The sequence below is a fragment of the Zymoseptoria tritici genome, chromosome 3, assembly GCF_000219625.1.
Source record: "Zymoseptoria tritici IPO323 chromosome 3, whole genome shotgun sequence".
NCBI classification, from domain to species: domain Eukaryota; kingdom Fungi; phylum Ascomycota; class Dothideomycetes; order Mycosphaerellales; family Mycosphaerellaceae; genus Zymoseptoria; species Zymoseptoria tritici.
In genome coordinates this window covers 329,544-348,738 of record NC_018216.1, presented here as the reverse complement: position 1 = coordinate 348,738, position 19,195 = coordinate 329,544, and the positions used below count along the sequence as shown (strand labels likewise).

The 19,195-nt window shown below is 49.5% G+C and overlaps 5 protein-coding genes across 5 annotated transcripts; 3 read left to right on the top strand and 2 right to left on the bottom strand.

The window, feature by feature from the left end:
* Positions 1–138: 138 nt before the first annotated feature.
* On the top strand, positions 139–1,725 carry MYCGRDRAFT_69294 (uncharacterized protein; the record flags this gene model as incomplete). The annotated part of the gene is made up of 2 exons (XM_003854577.1): positions 139–1,461; positions 1,519–1,725. 2 exons carry the CDS (start codon positions 139–141, stop codon positions 1,723–1,725), a joined length of 1,530 nt encoding a protein of 509 aa, XP_003854625.1.
* Positions 1,726–2,376: 651 nt separating this feature from the next.
* MYCGRDRAFT_39733 (uncharacterized protein) lies at positions 2,377–3,438 on the top strand (the record flags this gene model as incomplete). Its single annotated transcript, XM_003854578.1, has 2 exons — positions 2,377–3,211; positions 3,263–3,438. Coding segments are annotated over 2 exons (1,011 nt in total), but the record flags the coding sequence as incomplete, so codon positions are not given.
* Positions 3,439–4,537: 1,099 nt separating this feature from the next.
* MYCGRDRAFT_39151 (uncharacterized protein) lies at positions 4,538–5,712 on the top strand (the record flags this gene model as incomplete). Its single annotated transcript, XM_003854579.1, has 2 exons — positions 4,538–4,756; positions 4,828–5,712. The coding sequence occupies 2 exons, from the start codon at positions 4,538–4,540 to the stop codon at positions 5,710–5,712; spliced, it is 1,104 nt and encodes a 367-aa protein (XP_003854627.1).
* Positions 5,713–6,548: 836 nt separating this feature from the next.
* On the bottom strand, positions 6,549–6,737 carry MYCGRDRAFT_31225 (uncharacterized protein; the record flags this gene model as incomplete). The annotated part of the gene is made up of 1 exon (XM_003853613.1): positions 6,549–6,737. A coding segment is annotated over one exon (189 nt), but the record flags the coding sequence as incomplete, so codon positions are not given.
* Positions 6,738–7,139: 402 nt separating this feature from the next.
* On the bottom strand, positions 7,140–7,421 carry MYCGRDRAFT_37947 (uncharacterized protein; the record flags this gene model as incomplete). The annotated part of the gene is made up of 2 exons (XM_003853612.1): positions 7,140–7,213; positions 7,259–7,421. Coding segments are annotated over 2 exons (237 nt in total), but the record flags the coding sequence as incomplete, so codon positions are not given.
* Between the last annotated feature and the right edge of the window lie 11,774 nt (positions 7,422–19,195).

Below are 19,195 nucleotides of genomic sequence, written 5' to 3'. Positions count from 1 at the left end.
GCATCGACAAGAGAATCTGGGCAGCGCGAGTGTGGTTGACGATGTGGCCTCCACTCGTACGCAGGAATGGATCGGCCGGTATATATTCCTCGACTTCCGCCACCTTGATGGACGTTCAAAATCGAACAATCCGAAGCCATGAAGATTCCTGTGTCCAATTCGATCTACACCGCGGCACTGGCTGCTGGCCTCGCAAGCTATGCGAATGCCTCCCCCGGTCGAGGTCTATCCGAAAGACTCCAATCCACCATCAAAGAGCAAGGCCTGATGCGAAACCTCCGCAAATTGAACGACATCGCCAAAGCCAATGGAGGCAACCGGGCGTTTGGGTATCCTGGATTTGATGCCTCTCGAGACTATGTCCTGTCGAGAGTGAAGAAAGGGAAGGACTTCAAAGCCTGGACTCAAGACTTCCCAGCTCTCTTCAACAACGTCGAGTCGATCTCCTTCAAAGTCGGTGAAGAAGACATCTACGTCTTCGGTCTCACATACTCTCCGTCTACGTCTCCAGAAGGCGTGACTTTGCCACTTGTGCTTGGACCCAATGGCACAGCAGCATGTGACGTTGCCAGCTACGAAGGTCTGGATGTCCAAGGCAAAATCGTGCTCGTTGAGCGAGGAACCTGTCCTACGGGTGGAACACTGGCTGGTAAAGTCAAGCCTGCAGTAGCTGCCGGTGCGGCGAATGTCATCGTCTACAACAACGTCTCACCAAAGGTCACTGGAGGCACCCTCTCCGCTCCGGATCCGGTAGCATACAGGTCCAGCGGATTCATCAACCAGGACGACGGTCAAAGGTTAAAGGCCAGACTCGAAGCCGGCGAGGAACTCACCGCATACTTCCAGCAGACGCAAACCATCGAAGAGCGCATCACACAGAACGTTATTGCAGAGTCGAAAGGCGGTGATCCGCACAATGTCATCATGCTTGGTGCTCACTTGGACTCCGTCAAAGCCGGTGCCGGTATCAACGACGACGGATCAGGCTCCTCGTTACTTTTGGAAATCTTCGACGGTCTGCAGAAACTCGGCTTCCGCAACAAGATTCGTCTGGCATGGTGGGGAGCTGAGGAGAACGGTCTGGTCGGATCCCGCTATTACACCTCGCAGATCAACAACACCCGCGAGGCGGACAATCTGCTTCTGTACCTCAACTTCGACATGGTATCTCGCGGATACTGGGGAGTGTTCGATGGCGATGGCAGCACTCACGGTCTTGCTGGCGCTCCAGGCTCGGAGGTTATTGAGAAGCTCTTTGTGGATTATCTCGAGAGTCAAGGCAAGACTGTCCGCCCAGCTGTCTTCACTGGAGGCAGCGACTATGCTTCGTTCATGAGCACCTTGAACAAGCCAGTCGGCGGGCTGCACACTGGCACTGGTGTTACCGAGGACGCATGCTACCACCAAGAGTGCGACAACATCGACAATCCCAACCCTGAACAGCTTACTGTGAACGCAAGGGTAAGAGCTGTGTGTCGTCTGCGCCTTGGGGCTGCATTGCTGACCTTCATATCACAGGCCGTTGCCCATGTTCTCGCAACACTCGCCATGGAAGGCCATAAGCTCATTCCGAAGAGTGGCCGGAAAGCCACTCGAGACGTCTTTTCCGAACTGTACGACCGAGCGATGGAGATGTCAAACTCTACCATCCTTGACGACGAACTCTTCCCATGGACAGTCATGGAGGGCGAGCGTCATGTTGCTACCTGTGGGCATGACATCTAGTTATTGCTGGGCTGTTGCAAAGCAAGGCTCCGGCCGTGTATGGTAGCTGATAGCTGTACTGGACGTGCGCTTCGTATATCATGCCCGTCTCGCGTAATCTGAATCTCGCTGGGGTCCAGGCCTTGGTGGCTGAAATAGCCGCGATATATATGCACTGCGCCACCACACGAATGCCAACGCTGCTTGACCCAAGCCATGGTCGTGGTCTCTCTTTTGTTCTTCCCAGCAATGCACCGTTGTTGTGTCAAGATGGCGGCAGAGATCACTGCTAACGAAGAGCCAGCCTGGATCTGCGAATGCTGCAAATCAGCCTTCCGTGGTCTGGAAGAAATGTGCGCACGACCAGAACCAAAGCCCTACGACACAGAATCCGTCGGTCACCAACCCGACATTGCCGCCCTCCGGAGATCAATAGAGCAAGGCTGCGTACTCTGCAAGCTCATCCTCGGCATCGTGCAAGACATCCATACCATCAAAGGATCCAGAGTCTCGGCCGACAAAAAGCTTGACTTCGACTCGAGATACCGGAAGTTCCAGCTGCATCCCAATGACGCTCTTTCTCTGAGTCCCATAGAGTCGCCCGAGAAGCGTGGAGTGGTGCGACTCTCCGTGTGGGTATGGGATGCCGAAGACGAACGCAATACGCACGGCATGAATTTCCTGGACGAGGACTTTTGGCTGAAGATCACCCAGGTCCAGCACAACGTTCCTCATGTTGTGGGCCGCGAGGTGGAGAATTTGCCGGACTTAATATCGGCGAGATCCTGGCTCGATGATTGTCTCGACAACCACGATACCTGCTCAGCAGAAGGAGAAAGTAGCAAGGAGCTACCGACCCGTCTGCTCGAGATCACTTCGGACGAAGGCGGGAACGTCGTGGATGTGAAGCTGGTATACTCAGCAACGCTCCCGTCATGCACTAGATATGCTGCTCTCAGTCACTGCTGGGGAAAGGAGTTGCCAGCGATTCTCACCCGTAAAGAAAATATCGACCAGCATCTCAAAAGCATCGACTTCCGTACTCTTGCTCGGAACTTCCAAGATGCATTGACCACGGCGTCCGGCCTCGGATTGCGACACTTGTGGATCGACAGCCTCTGCATCATCCAACAAGACAAGGAGGACTGGGAGAAGGAGTGCGTCAAGATGGCATCGATATTCCAGAACGCCATCGTAACGATCGCAGCGGCAGGCGCTCCGGATGCGCATACTGGCTTCTTGAACACACGATCAATCCAGTCCGGCGAATCTTGCACTTTCAACCTCTCTGGTGAAGACGGTCAGCCCAACTTGATCCGAGCACGGCGTGACAAGAGTCGGAAGGCATTCTTGACAACGGAGTTCCCTCCCATTCTCGCAACTCGTGGCTGGGTCCATCAAGAACGCATCCTGGCCCCGCGGACTCTTTCCTTCGGAAGCAAACAGATGTACTTTGAATGCCTGACGTCGCAACGCTTCGAGGAGATACATGTGCCACTTGGACCACGTCTCACAGCGGAGACGGACTCTATGTGGATGATCAGGCCGCCATGGGCAGGGTTTTTGGTATCAATAGCGAGATCCCAAGATCTGAAAGAATACAACCGCTTTTACGATCTTGTCAGAGATTATAGTCGACGTCGTCTGACGTACGAAGACGACCGACTTCCTGCAATTTCTGGCCTCGCAAGTCGATTCGAGACCTACACCAAGGATGAGTACCTCGCCGGGCTGTGGAAGTCAGATCTCCTCCGAGGTCTGGCATGGCTGTGCGAGGAGGCCAGCGTCATGGATAAGAATTATGCCTTGAGAGCAATCCCTTCGAGCGAACCCAGTCTCCCTCCACCTTCGTGGTCCTGGGCATCATGCAGATACCCCGTGACATGGAGATATGCAAAAATCTACGACGGTACCGGTCCATGGGCAGCCAAGATCTTGAGCACAGAAGTCGAAGCGACGGGGCCTGATCACTTTGGTCAAGTAAAACGCGGCGAAGTCCACATCTCTGGTTTGGCGAGAAAGGGTATCATCGCAAGGCATCCCGCATTGAAAGATTTGCCCGATGGAGCGAACATGTCACTCCAGGAAAACAGCAGAACGGGCATCATCCGAAGCAACTTGCAGCTCTTCGGCAACGAGGACAAATTAACCGGACTGACTTGGTTCTTCGATGACGACCCCACAGCTGAGTATCCTTTAGACTACAGACGAGAGGTCGTATGCCTTGTTTTGGGTGCGTCGGTGATGGTGCGAGGCGAGGATAAGTATATCGTATGGGTCGGTCTCGCGCTCGAGGGTGTGGAAGGACGGTCGAACATATTCCGAAGGATAGGCCTCTTCCAGCGATGGACAAATGTCGATAAATGGCTTTCTTCAGCGTCAGACAGCCTGCGGTGGATTTCCGCTGCCGCGCGTCAAGAGATGTGCATCGTCTAGCATTTTCACTTGTATGCACGTTTAGTAGAAGCGGTGGAATCCCAGTAAGAAGGCCAGGAAGGAGGATTGGATGGCGGAGGGACCGAGCGAGGAGGAAGCGAAATGACCAGAACCTGGAGTGCTTCTTCACTATTCGACTGTCAGTACGCCGTGAAGAGTGAATCGATCTTCAAGTTTGATGCATACCGTAATGATAGATTCATCATGTGTCTCCAAAATCGGATAGCAAGTCTGCCTCGTCGACCAAAAGACAACCGCTTAGCCGACCCAGCTCTATCAACTCTACCTCACACCACACCCTCGGTCATCGACCAACATCCAAACCTCACCTGTCATCTCCACCCAAAAACAACAAAGACCGCACCATCAAGGTTTCCGACCAGTGTATCCAACAAAAATGTCCGAATTCACAATCCCCTCCCGCGGGATCGTCTCCTACTCCCAACACGACTGGCAACTCACCGACCTCCTCACCCGCGCCCCCTTCCCCGACGAATTTCTCGTCGAAATGATCGCAACGGGAATCTGCCACACCGACATTGCAGGTTTTGGAGGGATTTATCCTCGTGTATATGGTCACGAAGGTGAGCCGCATCAAGCCCGCTCGTCCTCTCCAGTCCAGCCCTTTAAGACTCACCAACTCCAGGAGCCGGGCGTATCCTCCGCCTCGGCAGCGCAGCTCAATAGTCCAAGTTCAGCGTCGGAGATCTGGTCATCCTCTCCGCAGCCGCCTGTCACGGCCATCCCGCCTACTGCGTCCAGCACTCCGCTCTCACCTCCCAAGCCAACACGCCTACTTTCGTGCTCGCGTCAAACAAGTCGAAAGTCATCGGCGGGGGGTTCTTCGGACAATTGAGCTTCGCGTCCCCGGCACCGGTGAAGGTGAGCTGTGCGGTCAACGTGACGAAAATGGTCCGAGATGCGGCGGAATTGAGACTCTACGCTCCGCTGGGGTGTAGCATCATGACGGGTGCGGGAACGGTGACGCATGTCGGGCGAGGTGAGGCGGGAGATGTCGTCGCCGTGGTGGGGTTGGGAGGGGTCGGATTAGCGGCTATCGCGGCGGCGAAGCACAGAGGGGTGGGGACGATTATTGCGTGTGATGTCGTGGCGAGTCGGATTGAGTTGGCGAAAGGGTTTGGGTCGACGGCGGGGTTGGATACTTCTCAGGAAGGACTGGGTGGCAAGTCGTTGAGTGAGGCATTGAAAGGCGTGACTCAAGATGGGTTGGGGTGTACGCATATTCTTGACACGACGCCGAGTGTTGTTGTGCTGGAGCAGTGTTTGGAAGCGGTGAGGAACAATGGGACGGTGTTTCAAGTGGGTGTGAAGCCCGTGGGTGCGAAGCTGGAATTGGATTTGTTGCCGCATATGGTCCATGGAAGGAAGTTGGTGGGTGTGATTGAGGGCGATCGAGATCCAATAGAGGCGTTGCCGGAGCTGTTGCAGTGGTGTAAAGATGGCACGCTGCCAGTGGAGAAGATGGTGACGGAGTTTAAAGTTGAGGAGTTCGAGAAGGCGAGGAAGGTGATGGAGGATGGGAGTGTTGTGAAGAGCGTTTTGGTGTGGTAACAGGGCACAGGCGGCTTCGTCGTCCTACAAATTGACGACGTCGACGCTCTTCGCGACGGCTTCCAGCATTGGCCAAGTCTGCTCGACTCGATTCCGAAGCTCTGCCTCGCTGATGTCCGAGTTGGCAAATGTTTGAGCGTACATTGTTTCCACGACCCTGCAGCAAATGTCAGTAAACAGCAGGGTATCCCGCGGCCTGAATGAACTCACCTCCCAAACGGACTGTCCTCGCCATAGCTCTTATCCATAGCATCCCTCGTCTCACACAAGAATCCCATGTACACAATCCTCAAATCCAGCCCATTCTGCATACTCTCCTGAAAAATCTCCTTATGACCCGGAATCATCGGATTACACAGTTGATTGCTCAACGTCGCCAAGAACCAGCAATCGATCACTCGATCAGGGTAGAAAGCCTGCGGATGCAACACCGGAGAAATCTCAAAGCGGATCTTCAGGGCGATACGCCAGGCTTGATACGTCCTCCCCTCAGCGAGATAGAGAATCAGGCGTTGGCGGAGGAGATGAGGGACCGGCTGGCGGGTTACAGGCCACAGACCAGAGTTCAGGGTGAGTTTCAGCGCATCTTTGATCTCATCCTCGGACGCAGCGATATTGCCCTTGTTGGCGTCGAACGTGATGCCGCTGACGGAGAAAGCTTCCGCCTGGATGGCTGCCACTCGACGCTGAGCAGTCGGATCGTTGGCAGGGATGAAGAACTTGGCAATCTGGGACTGATGGCGTTTGATGAGGTTGTCGGCGGTCGAGAGGAAAGGCTTCGCGAGTTCTTCTGCCGGTTTGAGGAATTTGTCCTCCGGCCAGACGGCACCTTTCTTGCATCTGATACATTTGCAGCCAAAAAAGTAGGCTTCGCTGAGCTCGGCTTGACGGACGGAGAAAGGGTTCGTGATGTCGACGTACTTCATCGTGATCTCGTCGCCCTTCTTGATCGGCCTCAAAGCGCGAAGAAGTTGTCGGGGCTGGTTGAAAATAGCAGCGGTGTTCGGATCGCAGGAGTGATTCGCCGAGCAAAGCACCGGATCAAAACCGATCCCAAGTTTAGTATCGTCAAGCGGACTGCTGAGTTGAAGGGTATTGCACATGACATTGAAGAACAGCCCTTTGGCAATCGTCTCCGTGTCCATGTCGCCCAACTTGGGCTCGCCGGCATACTTCCACGCTCCGTAGGCGAGCATACCGAAGTCTTCGAATCGCTTGGGTGCTTTCTTGCTGAAATCCTCCAATCCTGTGGTGACAGGCTGGAATTGTAAAATGTCGATAAGTCGTGCATCTTTATTCTCCGGATCGGCCTTCAACTTGCCCAACAACTTAATCACCGCTCTCACTCCATGCGGCAGATCCGGTCTCCCCTCCACCGACAGCGCTTTGCATTCATACTTGTGTTCTCGCTTCCACCCTTTGCTCTGGCAGGTCTTGGAGCAATACCGCACTTTCTTGCATCCCGTGCAAGCTTTCGTCTGTACGAAGCCAGCTGGCAGTCCTAATGCCGCGGAGTTCTTTCGCTCTTCTTCCGCGGTGGCGCCACGTTGGAAACACCAGGCGCAAGTGTCGCACAAGCGGTCGATGTCCAGTTCGGCGACATATGGCCGGTCGAGAGAGAGGACAATGTCGCCAGGTTCGAAGTCTTTGGTGGCGAAGAGACCGCGGCCGGCGCCTGGGATGGCGGATTGTTTTACTTCAACGTCCATCTTTGCTTGCGGAGAATCGCGCTATTTCAAGGACATTGATGGTTTATTTGACATGGTGTTGGAGTTGCGGACGGTGCTGACTGAGATTTCTGAAGATGCCATAGTCTCAGGCGCTCAGACCACCTCGCTTAACGGGCCTATTAGCTGCAAGCAGCTGGCCCTACTATAGGTGGTCTAAGGGTCCAGACGCGCTTTTTTCGTAATAGAGCGCAGCATTAGTATGTAAACACTACTAACATACAGTGCAGCATTAATAACGGCTAGTAGCGACGACAGCGACACTAGGTATAATATTCAAATTTCGGATACTATAACTTTGTACAACTAGACCTGCTAAACAACCTCCTGCTATCTATTTGTCTATACCTCCTTAGTAGCGACCTCTAATAGAGCTCGCGTACCTCGCATCTTAACGACGCGTTTATATAGTAGGACGCGAGCTCTATTAGAGGTCGTAGTTAGCGACTAATGCTAACAAAACTATATCTACTAGAACCGTACGCGCTCCCTTTGTAAAGTTACAGTCCCCGATTCTCTAATAGCTCCCCCGAAGGCCCGCTGTAGACAACTAAAGGTCGCTAATCCCTAATCTTGCGCTAGCGATATCTCGAGCAGCTTTAGTGCTAGTAGCACCGGACAAGATAAGAACAGTATAGGGACGTCGGTCGTCGAGGAAAATCGATCGTAAGAGTAGTCTCCTAGTATAGATATCGAGCGTATAGCTACCCTACTCGACTAGTTCGATAGGTGCCCGGGCGACGACGACGGTAGTAATAGCAGGCTTTCGGACGTACCTAGTAACTTCGACGATGTAGGAGGGCTTTAGGGTAGTCTATAAGCATCCGTTAAGGCGTCCGAGGAAGATTTGTCTATATAGAAGGTCCTAGGTAGAGGGGATATAAGGATCTATTTCGCTAGGCGACGCGAATAGGTAGCTAAGATAACCGCCGCTCTATTGCGTACGCTAGTAGAGGTTAACAACGTAGGCATAGAGAAGGTCGTACTTTAGGCGCTATATAATGTATAGCGGCAAAACACTAACCCGGAAACTATGCGTTCTACCTAGCTCGGTCCGGTAGGCGCTAACGGCAAGCTAACCCTCGAGATACCTAAAGACATAGTTAGTAGTCTATTTATGCTGTCGCGCCGGCGGGCGTTTCTTTAGGTGCGCAATGTAATTAACTAGGCGATCGACGAGCCTGTCCCTATCGATAGCGGGCTACCTATAACTACCGCTTAGTAGATATATTTAGTTTAGTAGGCGGTGCGACTCCTCCTTCCCTACTACGCTTGCCTACTGCAGGTCCGGGCACTCTACTAGCTGCTGTTTAACAACCGAGATCTTGTCTAGATCGCTGCTACGTCTGTAGGTAAGAGCCTCGTCTTCTAGGTGTAGCCTATTATCCGTAACAAGATGTCGATCCTAATCTTGCCCTTAAACTAGATTAGTAGGGAATAGTTTAAAAGGATCGAAGGCATAGGAGGCAAGCTAGTTGTACTAACACATAATACGAAGGCTAGTACTACGGCGGACGACTAGAAACTCCTATATTCTAGTAGGTGCACTTACTTAATATTGTCTTTAGAGATAGCTATATAGTCCTAGTTCCGGAAGCTTATAATAAGGACCGACGTGCGGAAAAGGCTAGGAATACTCGTCTACGATAAGTTTTATCTCGTCTACTAGTAGGGCATTAAGGGAGGAGGATTCCGGAAATAGTATACCTAGCTAAAGAACTTCCGGACTATACTTTACGAGCGGGTAAAGTTTTACGGCTACTCTGCGACGCTTAATGCGTCTACTCTGCTTAAATATTAGGAGGCGGCCGGGTTCGACCCGGATACTTAGCTTATTCGTAATCCGATCGATCGGCCGGAGATATCGATGCGGTATTATACTATTCCGGACAGGATACTAACGAACTAGCGGGCGCTTCGGTATCTGCTCGCAGACCTAGTCGGCCCGGATAGCGTTGCTAGACCTTAGAGCGTAGAGAAGACAGTCGTCTTTATTAACAGCCGTGCCGGCATCTATACCGCTGCTGCTAGTCTCTAGGCCTATATCTAAGTAAGGTATCCTAGTTAGCTAAGTTCGGACGAAGTATACTAGCTCGTAAGGACTTACTACGGCAGGACCGTAAGGAGGACTTAGGCAAATGTTATCCGAGAGTTCTAGAAGCCCGACTCCTGTATCCGCATCCTTCTAGCTACTAAGGCGCTTAGCCTAGGGGTTAACTTACCTAACATTAAACGCATTATGTAGTACCGACTAGCTATAAACGGCACTATGCGTACTATTATCTAGCGTGCTAGCCGCGTAGTCCGAGATAGTCGAAAATAGGGAGCTAGTTCGTTTACGTTCCTACATAATCCGTAGATACTCGGTAATCGGGTTATGTAAAGGCCGCCGGACTCTTAGGTCCCTACGAGATAGCAGAGCTAAGCAGACGACGATACCGCAACGCCTACGAGCTCTAACGCTAACATAGATTGCCTGTTAGACGCTAGTTTAGATGTTAATAAGCCTCTTTAGGTTAGCTAGTCGAAGAAAAAGAAGGGTAAACTAACGAATTAGTAGAAGCGCGACAAGATAGATAGATGTGTCTAGAAGTTTGTTAACGCTTGTCCGCCGAGTAGCACGTCCTTTCTACCGTCTTGTCGCCGCGTTACGGCACTTAAGTTGTTTTCCGAGGTACCTAGGCCGGTAGTAGGACGTGTCTATTACGATATCTGCTCGCCGGCGTCCGCTCTGCCTTCGGATTATATACTCGAATAGGCGACTAATCTAGGTACTCGTACGGCGGCAAGCATTACCCGGCCATACCTTAAGTCGATCCGCGATAGTCTAATTAAATAGGAGTCCGGAGCCGCTTAGTTATACTATAGCAACGCCGTCTTTCTAGGAGTTCCTAGGTCTCTACTGCCTTCGTATATAGTTAACTACCTCGCTAAAGCGTACGGTATAGAGGACGCGCTACCCGATTTTAGCTATAGCCGGATCTAGGGACTCTATGTAGGTGTCGACTTCGTAGTCTCTTCTAAGTTATGCGACATGCTAGTACTACAGTTGTCGACCCTGCGTAAGGTCGCGGAGTCTATTAAAGCCTAGCAGCTATAGGAGCTTACGACTAAGCGCAAGGGTCGGGAGAGGGAGCGCTAGGAGGAGCGCTAGCGCTAGCGGCTCCGACAAGAAGAGGCCTCTTCTAGTCGAGAACGGGATTGTTTCGCAGCCTTTTAGGAAGTAAGGTCTGCTAGTGCTCCGGACCCTTGTATTGTCGCCTTTACTACTAGTAGTGCTCGTTTAGTCCTTGCTTATATACCCTCCCCGGTATCGCCTACCTCCTTAGTCGTTACTAGTTCTAAGCGCCGCCGAGGGAAGGCGAAAGCTCCTCCTCTACCTACTCCCGGCCTGTCTGCTAGCGCCTAGCCTCTACCTCCTGCGGCAGTTCCTAGCCCTACGGCGGTAGGCTCTCGGAAGGGCAAGAGCGCGGCTTCTAGTCCTATTGTCGCCCGAGCCTCGCCGGTGCGCAGATTCGGCATAGAATTAGATCCTAATCGTCGAGGCTCTCGTGCGCCTACTCCTGTTTCTCTAGCATCCTCCGAAGCAGCCTAGTCGCCTATAACTGCGGAAACATCTCGAGGTAGGAAGCGGGTCGTAAACAGGGTTTATTAGCGGCATCGACTCGGGTAGATTAATAATTATATAGATAAGCTAAATAGAGAGAAGAGGTAGTCGGCGCTAGGTAGTTTGTTTTGCTAAGAATGCTAAGTTATAAGTGTATTTTTAGCTATTAGGCTCTTAGTTAACATTAGTTAATACTATCGTCGACCTTATCTTAAGCTAAGTTAATATTAATATCTTATAATATAGATTAACAACAGTCAGCTTCTAGTTCTCGCCGTATGCGTAGTCCTCGTCTACCTACCCCCTAGTCGCTATCTAATTCGCCTAAGGGCTCGCCGCTACCTACGACTAAAGCTAGCTAGCAGACGAAACCTAAGCCGACTAGGAGGAAGAGAGGGAACAACTAGTATAGCGACTCGAAGTCCGCTCGCGAGAAAGTGGACTTTATACTATAGACTATTCGCGGGCAGCACCTGTCGTTCGAGGACTTCCTAACGCTTTATGTAACAACTAAGAAAGAATAGAACATACCTAACTAGGGCGAGCGGGCGGCTACTAGGGCGGCAAAGTTAGTACGGATTCTGTAGGAGGATAAAGTAGTAGAGTGCATCGCACTATATATGTCTAATAGTAAGTAGCTAAGTGCTGCGAGTCTAGCGAAAGAGCTCGAGGATCTAAAGGGACGGAAGGTAAGTAATATTAGTACGTATAGGTTCTGTTGCTAAGTCTATATAGGAATTCGGGTCTTAGGACAGAAAACTGCCTGCAGAAGAACTAGATTATAGAGACGCGGTAGCAGCTATAGGTTAGTACGTCCTATCTATTTAGGCTCTCGTAAAGGAGCTTTTAGGCTTGCCGGCAACTTAGGATCTCTTTAAGTTAATGCTCCGCCGCATTAGTCTTATTTCTAGTATGCTTCTGCGCATAAGACATCCTCGATCCGGGAACTAGTTCGCTATGCAGTTAGGAGTGTACCTATAGAGTTAAGGTGTCAAACGTCGCGTTCTTACGGTCCTAGCTAGACTAGGTATATGCGGATACCCGAAGAGTATATACTATTGCAACCGGATGCTCTACGACCTAGCTGCCGGTCGCATTAAGGCATTCGGCCGGTCTAACCTTACCTATAGTATATTCGACAACCTAGACTACTTTGCCCGCGTTAGCTAGTATAGCTTCGGCAGGCGGGACGTCCTAAAACATATTACTACCGCAAAATAGTTTAAGAGCATCGAGGTGCTACGCTTAGGCCTAAAGAAAGAACTATTCCGAGAGGATAGGCCGCTTTAGCTACAAGACATCCTAGATAGCCCGGGCAACTAGCACGACGCTTAGTAGAAGGCGATCTTACTCTACTTAATCGTAAGCGCTATAACAAGGGTGTATCTAGCTAACGTTACATAGGCATTCGGTATCGAATCTAACAATTCTGTTTTAAAAAAGAAACCGAAGAAGAAGAAGAATATTAGCTAGGACCCTAGTATTAGTAGAGATACCGCTACCGGTAGCGAAGCTAACCCTAACGGCATCGACTAGACTAAAGTAAAGGGCTTCCCTTAATTCCCGGCTTTTAATCGTATAGTAAAGTAGAAAACTATTAGTACTACTATAAATCTAATCTACGAACAAGAGAGTACAACCGAAGGCACTTATAACGTTATAGAGAATATACTAAAGGAGCAACTTAAGCTTAGGGAATTATACGAACAGGCTGTTAAAGGATAGAACGCGGACTAGATCTGCCGCCCTAGTAATTTCGACTGCTACGAACGCCCTCCTACTACTTAGACCTAGCCCTCTACTAGGCAGACCTAAGTGCCCGCTCCTCTAAATTAGTCGCCTACAGCTAATAACTATCGTCCCGGCACACAAATTTAGCCCCCCTCCTCGTAATATTAGCCGCCTACCTCGCAAAGCTACCCTCCTAGCTTACAATATTAGCTGCCTACCTCGCAAAGCTGCCCTCCTAGCTTATAATACTAGCCGCCTACCTCGCAAAGCTGCCCTCCTAGCTCGCAATATTAGCCGCCTACCTCGCAGAGTTAGCCTCCTAGCTTATAGTACTAGCCGCCTACTTTACAGAGTTAGCCTCCTAGCTTATAATACTAGCCGCCTACCTCGTAGAACCGCCTTCCTACGCTACGGAATCCGCCTCCTACTAGTCGAGACTAGCCCCCTAGCACTCGCAATCGACCACCTACGGACGGAGAATGTGCTAAGGACGACGTTCTGCGTGTTCGACGGCTAGTCGAGGACTTTACGGGTAGTACGTATAACCCCTCTAGGTATATTCTACTAATATACGGCGATCAGCTCTCTATAAGCAATATACAGACGTAGCTAAAGGAGTCCCGGGAGAATAAGGACGATTTTGACTGTATACAATAGGTACTACTATTGCCTAGGCTCTTCTACCTTAAGATGTGTCTAATATAGGCAATCGAGAACAATTTTAACAGCAGAGAGGGCTGCCGGGCTAAATCGTTACTCCTAGTATACTAGGAGATAATAGAGCGGAAGATATGTCTATTATTTTACGCGCCGCATAGCTACCTAGAACGACTAACACTCGACAGCTTTAATGCAAGGGTGCTAGCATTCGTGTACGAAGAAATCGACCCGGTAGTTCCTAAGAGGTATGTTATATCTAACTACATCTAGGCGCTGTTAGCCGACGGCTTTATAGGTCTAGTCGGAAAGGTGTACGAGAAGGTGTTCTCGCTGTCTGCTCGTCGCCTAGAACCCGATACTATTAAAGCTAATACCTAGAAGGCAAAGAATTCGTACTTCTCGAAGAAGTAGTAGGGGAAGAAGGCAAAGGCGACTAAAAAGGCAGCTGCCCGGATCGATAGAAACGAAGAGCGGAGAAACTATATCCGATTCCTACATGTCGTCGAGACGTATTATATGCTTAGCCGGGCTGTTAAATATGCGGACATTAGCCTGCTACGTCGAGTCGTTAACTGCTGTATCCTAATCTTCTATATACGCAGCTACAAGAATTACGCTTTTATTATGCTATAGATAAAATAGCTAACCGATTCTAAGGCGTTAGATCCGGTACTATAAAGAGCGATACTAGCGAATAGGTTTGTAAACATAGCGGGTGCCGAGGACAGTTAGTTCGAGATTAACTAGGCAAACGAGTTCCTTAATCGATACCTAAAGACTCTTATTAGTAGCCGCCGTAATAGGACATTCGACGTCGAGAATTAACTAGAAGAGGCAACCCTCTTAGTAACGCATACTAGCTATCTGCGAGAGGTTATAGAGGCTAGCTTCGGGGAGTCTACAAACACAAAGCACACGTCCCCAAAATTAGTTAAAGAGGTGCATGCCGTCGCAGCGGCATACTAGGACGAGACGTTAAAAACCAAAGAAGTCGATCCGGATCCTAATATAGTAGCCTAGTTTTACGCTATAGACCTATATGCTATAGGTGTTAAGAACCTAGTAACTCTAGTTAAGAATGTTAGCCGTCTAGAACGCTTTAATAAGAACGTAGTAGTTAAAGGATAACAGATTGTATAGGCCGACTAGCCCTTATTGTCTGTTAGCATAGAGCTTCCGGACCTAAGGACGGACCCTTACTTGCAACGAGCGGTAGCGACCGACCTAACACCTGGACTTATTATGTTATCCTAGGATCCGATAGACGGATACGAATTAGAGCTTTCGCAACAAGGCAAGGTAAAGTAATATTAGTTACTTCGCCGGTCGCTACGTGCTACATAGGAGCAAACCGGGCGTAGTAGGGCGCTATTATGCGCCTACTATCGTTAGCTAATTTACCGAAATTCACGGGCATTAATTGTGTTAACTATACAGGTGCCTCCTAGTATATCTACCGCCCTATCGACATTATTACTCGGAACTCTTCTATCTACTAACAACATCTCGACTCTACTTTATTATCTACTTCCTTATCTACTCTCTTGTCTACTTTATCTACTAATTAACTATCTCTTCTATTACCTACCTTCGCGAACGTACGCGAACTCGAATACTAGCTTACTATAAGCACTCCTACGAGCGGTAGAAACCTCTCGGGTCTCTAGCGACTAGCCGACTTTGGCGAAGCCCTACTAGGCACTAATTAAGACTAGTACAACGCGGCATGCATCTGGATATAGGCGAACTAGTTCAGCTAGCTAAAAATACGGATATTAGAGCTCGAGGTAACAGCGTTTATCGTCAAGCTTTATAGCGTCCTTATATAGGAGGATAGTGCTATACTAGATCTACTTAAGAGATTTATACCTAGGTTATACGCCTCTAGCAGACCGCACACCGAACTTATGCTTCTCCTCGACAGCCGAGCCGACTAGGCGAAGCTTATTCCCCGGGACAAGATCGCTACGCGTATGCGCGGCCGCAACGATTTCTACCTATATATAAGCACTACTTCGCTTTCTGCAATCCTAGCTAGCTTTATAGTAGGTGCCGAGCGCATAGGCGAGCCGGAGGAGAAGGATAGTTAACGCGGCTGCGACTAATGCGGTCTATACGATAACTAGAAAGGCTTCGTTAAAGGCTGCTATACATTCCCGGCGCCGGATAGTTTGTCTAAGCTCTAGTCGGGCGCGTATACTAACTGCCTACTAGACGGCAATAAGAAGGGATGTAGTATTAGTAGAAGGAAGTTATTGCGAGTTTACGATAGGCTAGCATCTAAAAATACGGCTAATACATCGACTAGACGGCGCAACGATCCGCTATTAGCATTACTTGGACGCGTCCTAGCCGAAGTTAACATTGCAGACATCTTCGACGGAGATAGTGTCCTAGATGCCGTTAGCTATCCTACTTCGAACGACTCTATCCTACGAGAAGACTATATAGTAGGTATACTTAACATTCTATTCGTCTTTAGCTAGTACGATACTGCGGAGGCTTACGTCGGTCGGATAGAAAGCGTAGCGGCTAAGACTGCAGAAGCATATCGGACTGCTATTAGGAATGCCGCTATAGCTCGAGACTAAACTAAGATAGCCGCGGCCGAGGAGAGACAGGTATCCTTATCCGGATCTAAAGACTCTATACTAGTGTTTAGTATGCCGAAGGCTAAGGTCCGAGAGCGCAAGCAGTATAGGAGCACGAGATTAGAGCGACTAACTTAAGGCAGGAGGGTTCCTATTAACGAGGACTGTTCTAGGCGCCGCTCGGATCGAAAGAATTTGCCTAGCAGCTTCGGAGAAATAGACGTCGAAGATAAAGACGATCTAGTCGTCCCTTCGGCCCGGAAATCCGGAAGGAAGAAACTAGCACTTACCGACCTGTTTAGCAGCCCCGAGCCGGAGACCACGCTAGCGAAGAAGCAAGCTTTAATAATAAGCAACATCTTTAGTAGCTTGCTAAGTAGTCGCAATAAGAGTCGCATAGTAACCTAGCCTTCCTAGCCTCGCGCCTCGCAGCCGCCTAGGCAGAGGGTCTACAAGCCGCGACAAATTTCAGACGAGGAGATAGTCGACGCCGGAGGGGACCGAGACGTTACTATAGAGTCCGTGCCTACGGGCACTATAAGGCCTAGCAGGAGCAACAAAGTAGACAAGGGTGATCGCCGCCGTAAGCGGTAGTTAGATAGCTATACTAAGACACTAGAGCTTGCTTAATTTATAGCGCCTACACTACTATTTTGGATTCGCGTTTTGCTTTATTACCTGCGTAGCTGCTATGCTGCCGTCCTGTCGTTAGGATAGCCCTATAGGACTAGCGACCGCTTCTTAGCATTTGTTTAGCGCATTGCGCCTTAGATTTTACGAACGGCAGTCGCTCTAACACGACATGCTAATTAGCAATAGACTACAAGCCCGTTATTAAAGGTCCGTTCGCACCTGTCGTTAGGATAGCCCTACAGGTCGATAGCAAGTTGCTAGATACATTCTTCGAATTAAACCTTGGTATCCCTATTAGCTATCGCCTTACATTACTTAGGTATTGCGTAAACCTAGTAGTGTTATAAACAGGAGCGCAGCTTCTTTATCCGTATTATACTTATTATCCGAGCTGCTATAACGCCGGAGTCTAGGACTTATATTATGCCTACGCTAAAGTAGGCGGGCCTAGTACATATACACGGACTAAGGAGTCTAACATAGCCTCGAGGCTCGTAAACATAAGAGGAGCTATAAGACGAGGTCTGAACCGTAGACCGGAATAAATCTTAGATCCGGCCATACCGCACACCTTATAATTCCTAGTACTACTAGAATAGCTAAAGTTACTACTAAGTCCTTACTACCGGAGCGAGGCTAATAAGCTATATAACCGACTTTACGGCTAAGATCTTACTGCTAAAGTAAGCCTGGTAAACTATGTAACCTAACCGCGACGATAAGTGATATCGTGCTCCCTAAACACCTACGTGCAAGGCGCGACAGCAAACCTATCACGCGCTGTTATACGCGCAGGAGGGGCCGCGTAGTAAATTCACGAGCTAGCTAACGTACTAACTAGCCGACTCGAAAGCGGTAATTGTGCTGGCTGCATAGAGGGCAACCTGCGTATATCTACAGCCCTACTAACCTCGTTTCTTAATCTTCTTTCTCTATCCTTTATTAACCTCCTTCCCCTTCTGCCTTCCTTACATTATCTACCACATTATCTATTATACTATCTATTATACTATCCGCTACACTATCCGCTATCGTCCGCTTACGTCGAGCAGGCTACTATTCGTAACTGCGCTGCCTTATTAGAAGCAGCTATTATAAGCTTATAACTTCCTAATATTTACCGCGATTTACAATCTAAAGACTAACGAGACTACAGTACTACCGAAATGTCCGAGACTCTAGAAAAACGCGCGAAGATTATCCGCGACGGTCTCGAGCGCCTAGCGAGCTAGGGCAATACGCTATCCGAAACAGACTAAGAGGAGTACAAGGCTGTTATAAGGTAGCTATAGAAGTATTAGTTCGGCTGTAAGCGAGTCGAGCATACGAAGGAGAGCATCGCGGAGTTTATTAGAAAGCTTTACTAGGCTCTGTTATAGGAGGATAGAGCGGCGGTGCAAAAATGTAGAGAGTTTATCCTGTCGACTTATACAAATAGTCGCCCTTATAGCGAACTAGAGTCTATCCTAGATTCTTTAGCAAGCTAGGCGAGGCTTATTAGCCTGTAGGAAATTAAGGACCGTTTGCGTAGCGACATAAACGTTAACCTATAGGGAAGCGCCACGAAGCTTAGCGCTATCCTAGCTAGCTTTATAAAGGGTATAAATAAAATAGGCGAGCTAGACGATAAGGTAGGTTAACGTAGCTGTAACTAATGCGGACTATCTTTAGACGCGAAAGGCCTAGTTAACGGCTGCTTTACGTTTCCCGCGCTAGATAGCAAATCTCTCCTCTTCGGCGGCGCCTGTACGAACTGCCTACTTAATAGTAGTTACTACTTATGTAGCATTAGCATAGTCCCGGTGAAGAAGCGCGTGTCGCGTATAAGCAAAGGTAGCAAGCGAGAAGAAACTTAGCTATTATTATTGCTAAACAGAGTTACCTAGCAAGTACGTATTAGCGAGATCTTCGACGATAGTGCTAGTATCCTAGACTCCGTTACCTATCCTACCTTAGACGACTCTATCCAGGTAACTAACTACATAGTAGGTATGCTAAGCGTTCCCTTTACCTTTAGCTAGAACGACGATGCTACTATATACGTTAGACGGATTAAGAGCGCATTAAAGGACGGAGTAGAGGAGTGTCGGTCGACACTACGTAATTAAGAGCTCCGGAACTTATCTAAGTCCGATGCTGGAGATGCTTAGTCGATAGGATCGGGCATTTCGAGGCTAAGAATAAAGACTGCGAGTCTAAAGAAGAAGACGCCTCGGAGGACAACTAGTAGGATAGAGGAGGAGCTAGAGGAACTAAGGAGGGAGCCTAAAGACTTCGCGCGCAATTAGCGCCGCATTACCTGCTCGCAGAATACTACCTAGCAGCCCTAGGCGGACGAGATAGAGGTAGATAATTAGCTAGTAAGCCGCCGACGTCGTCGCCACTCTAAGAAGACTTCCTAACTCTCGCTAGAGTTTATACGGGAGGACTTAAATAAGGATCTCGAGGGGATCTAGACGTCTAGCTGTCCCCCCTTTAAGGACGGTAGGATAGTTAGTTCGAAGGTAGATAAGACACCTAGTAAGAAGAAGAAG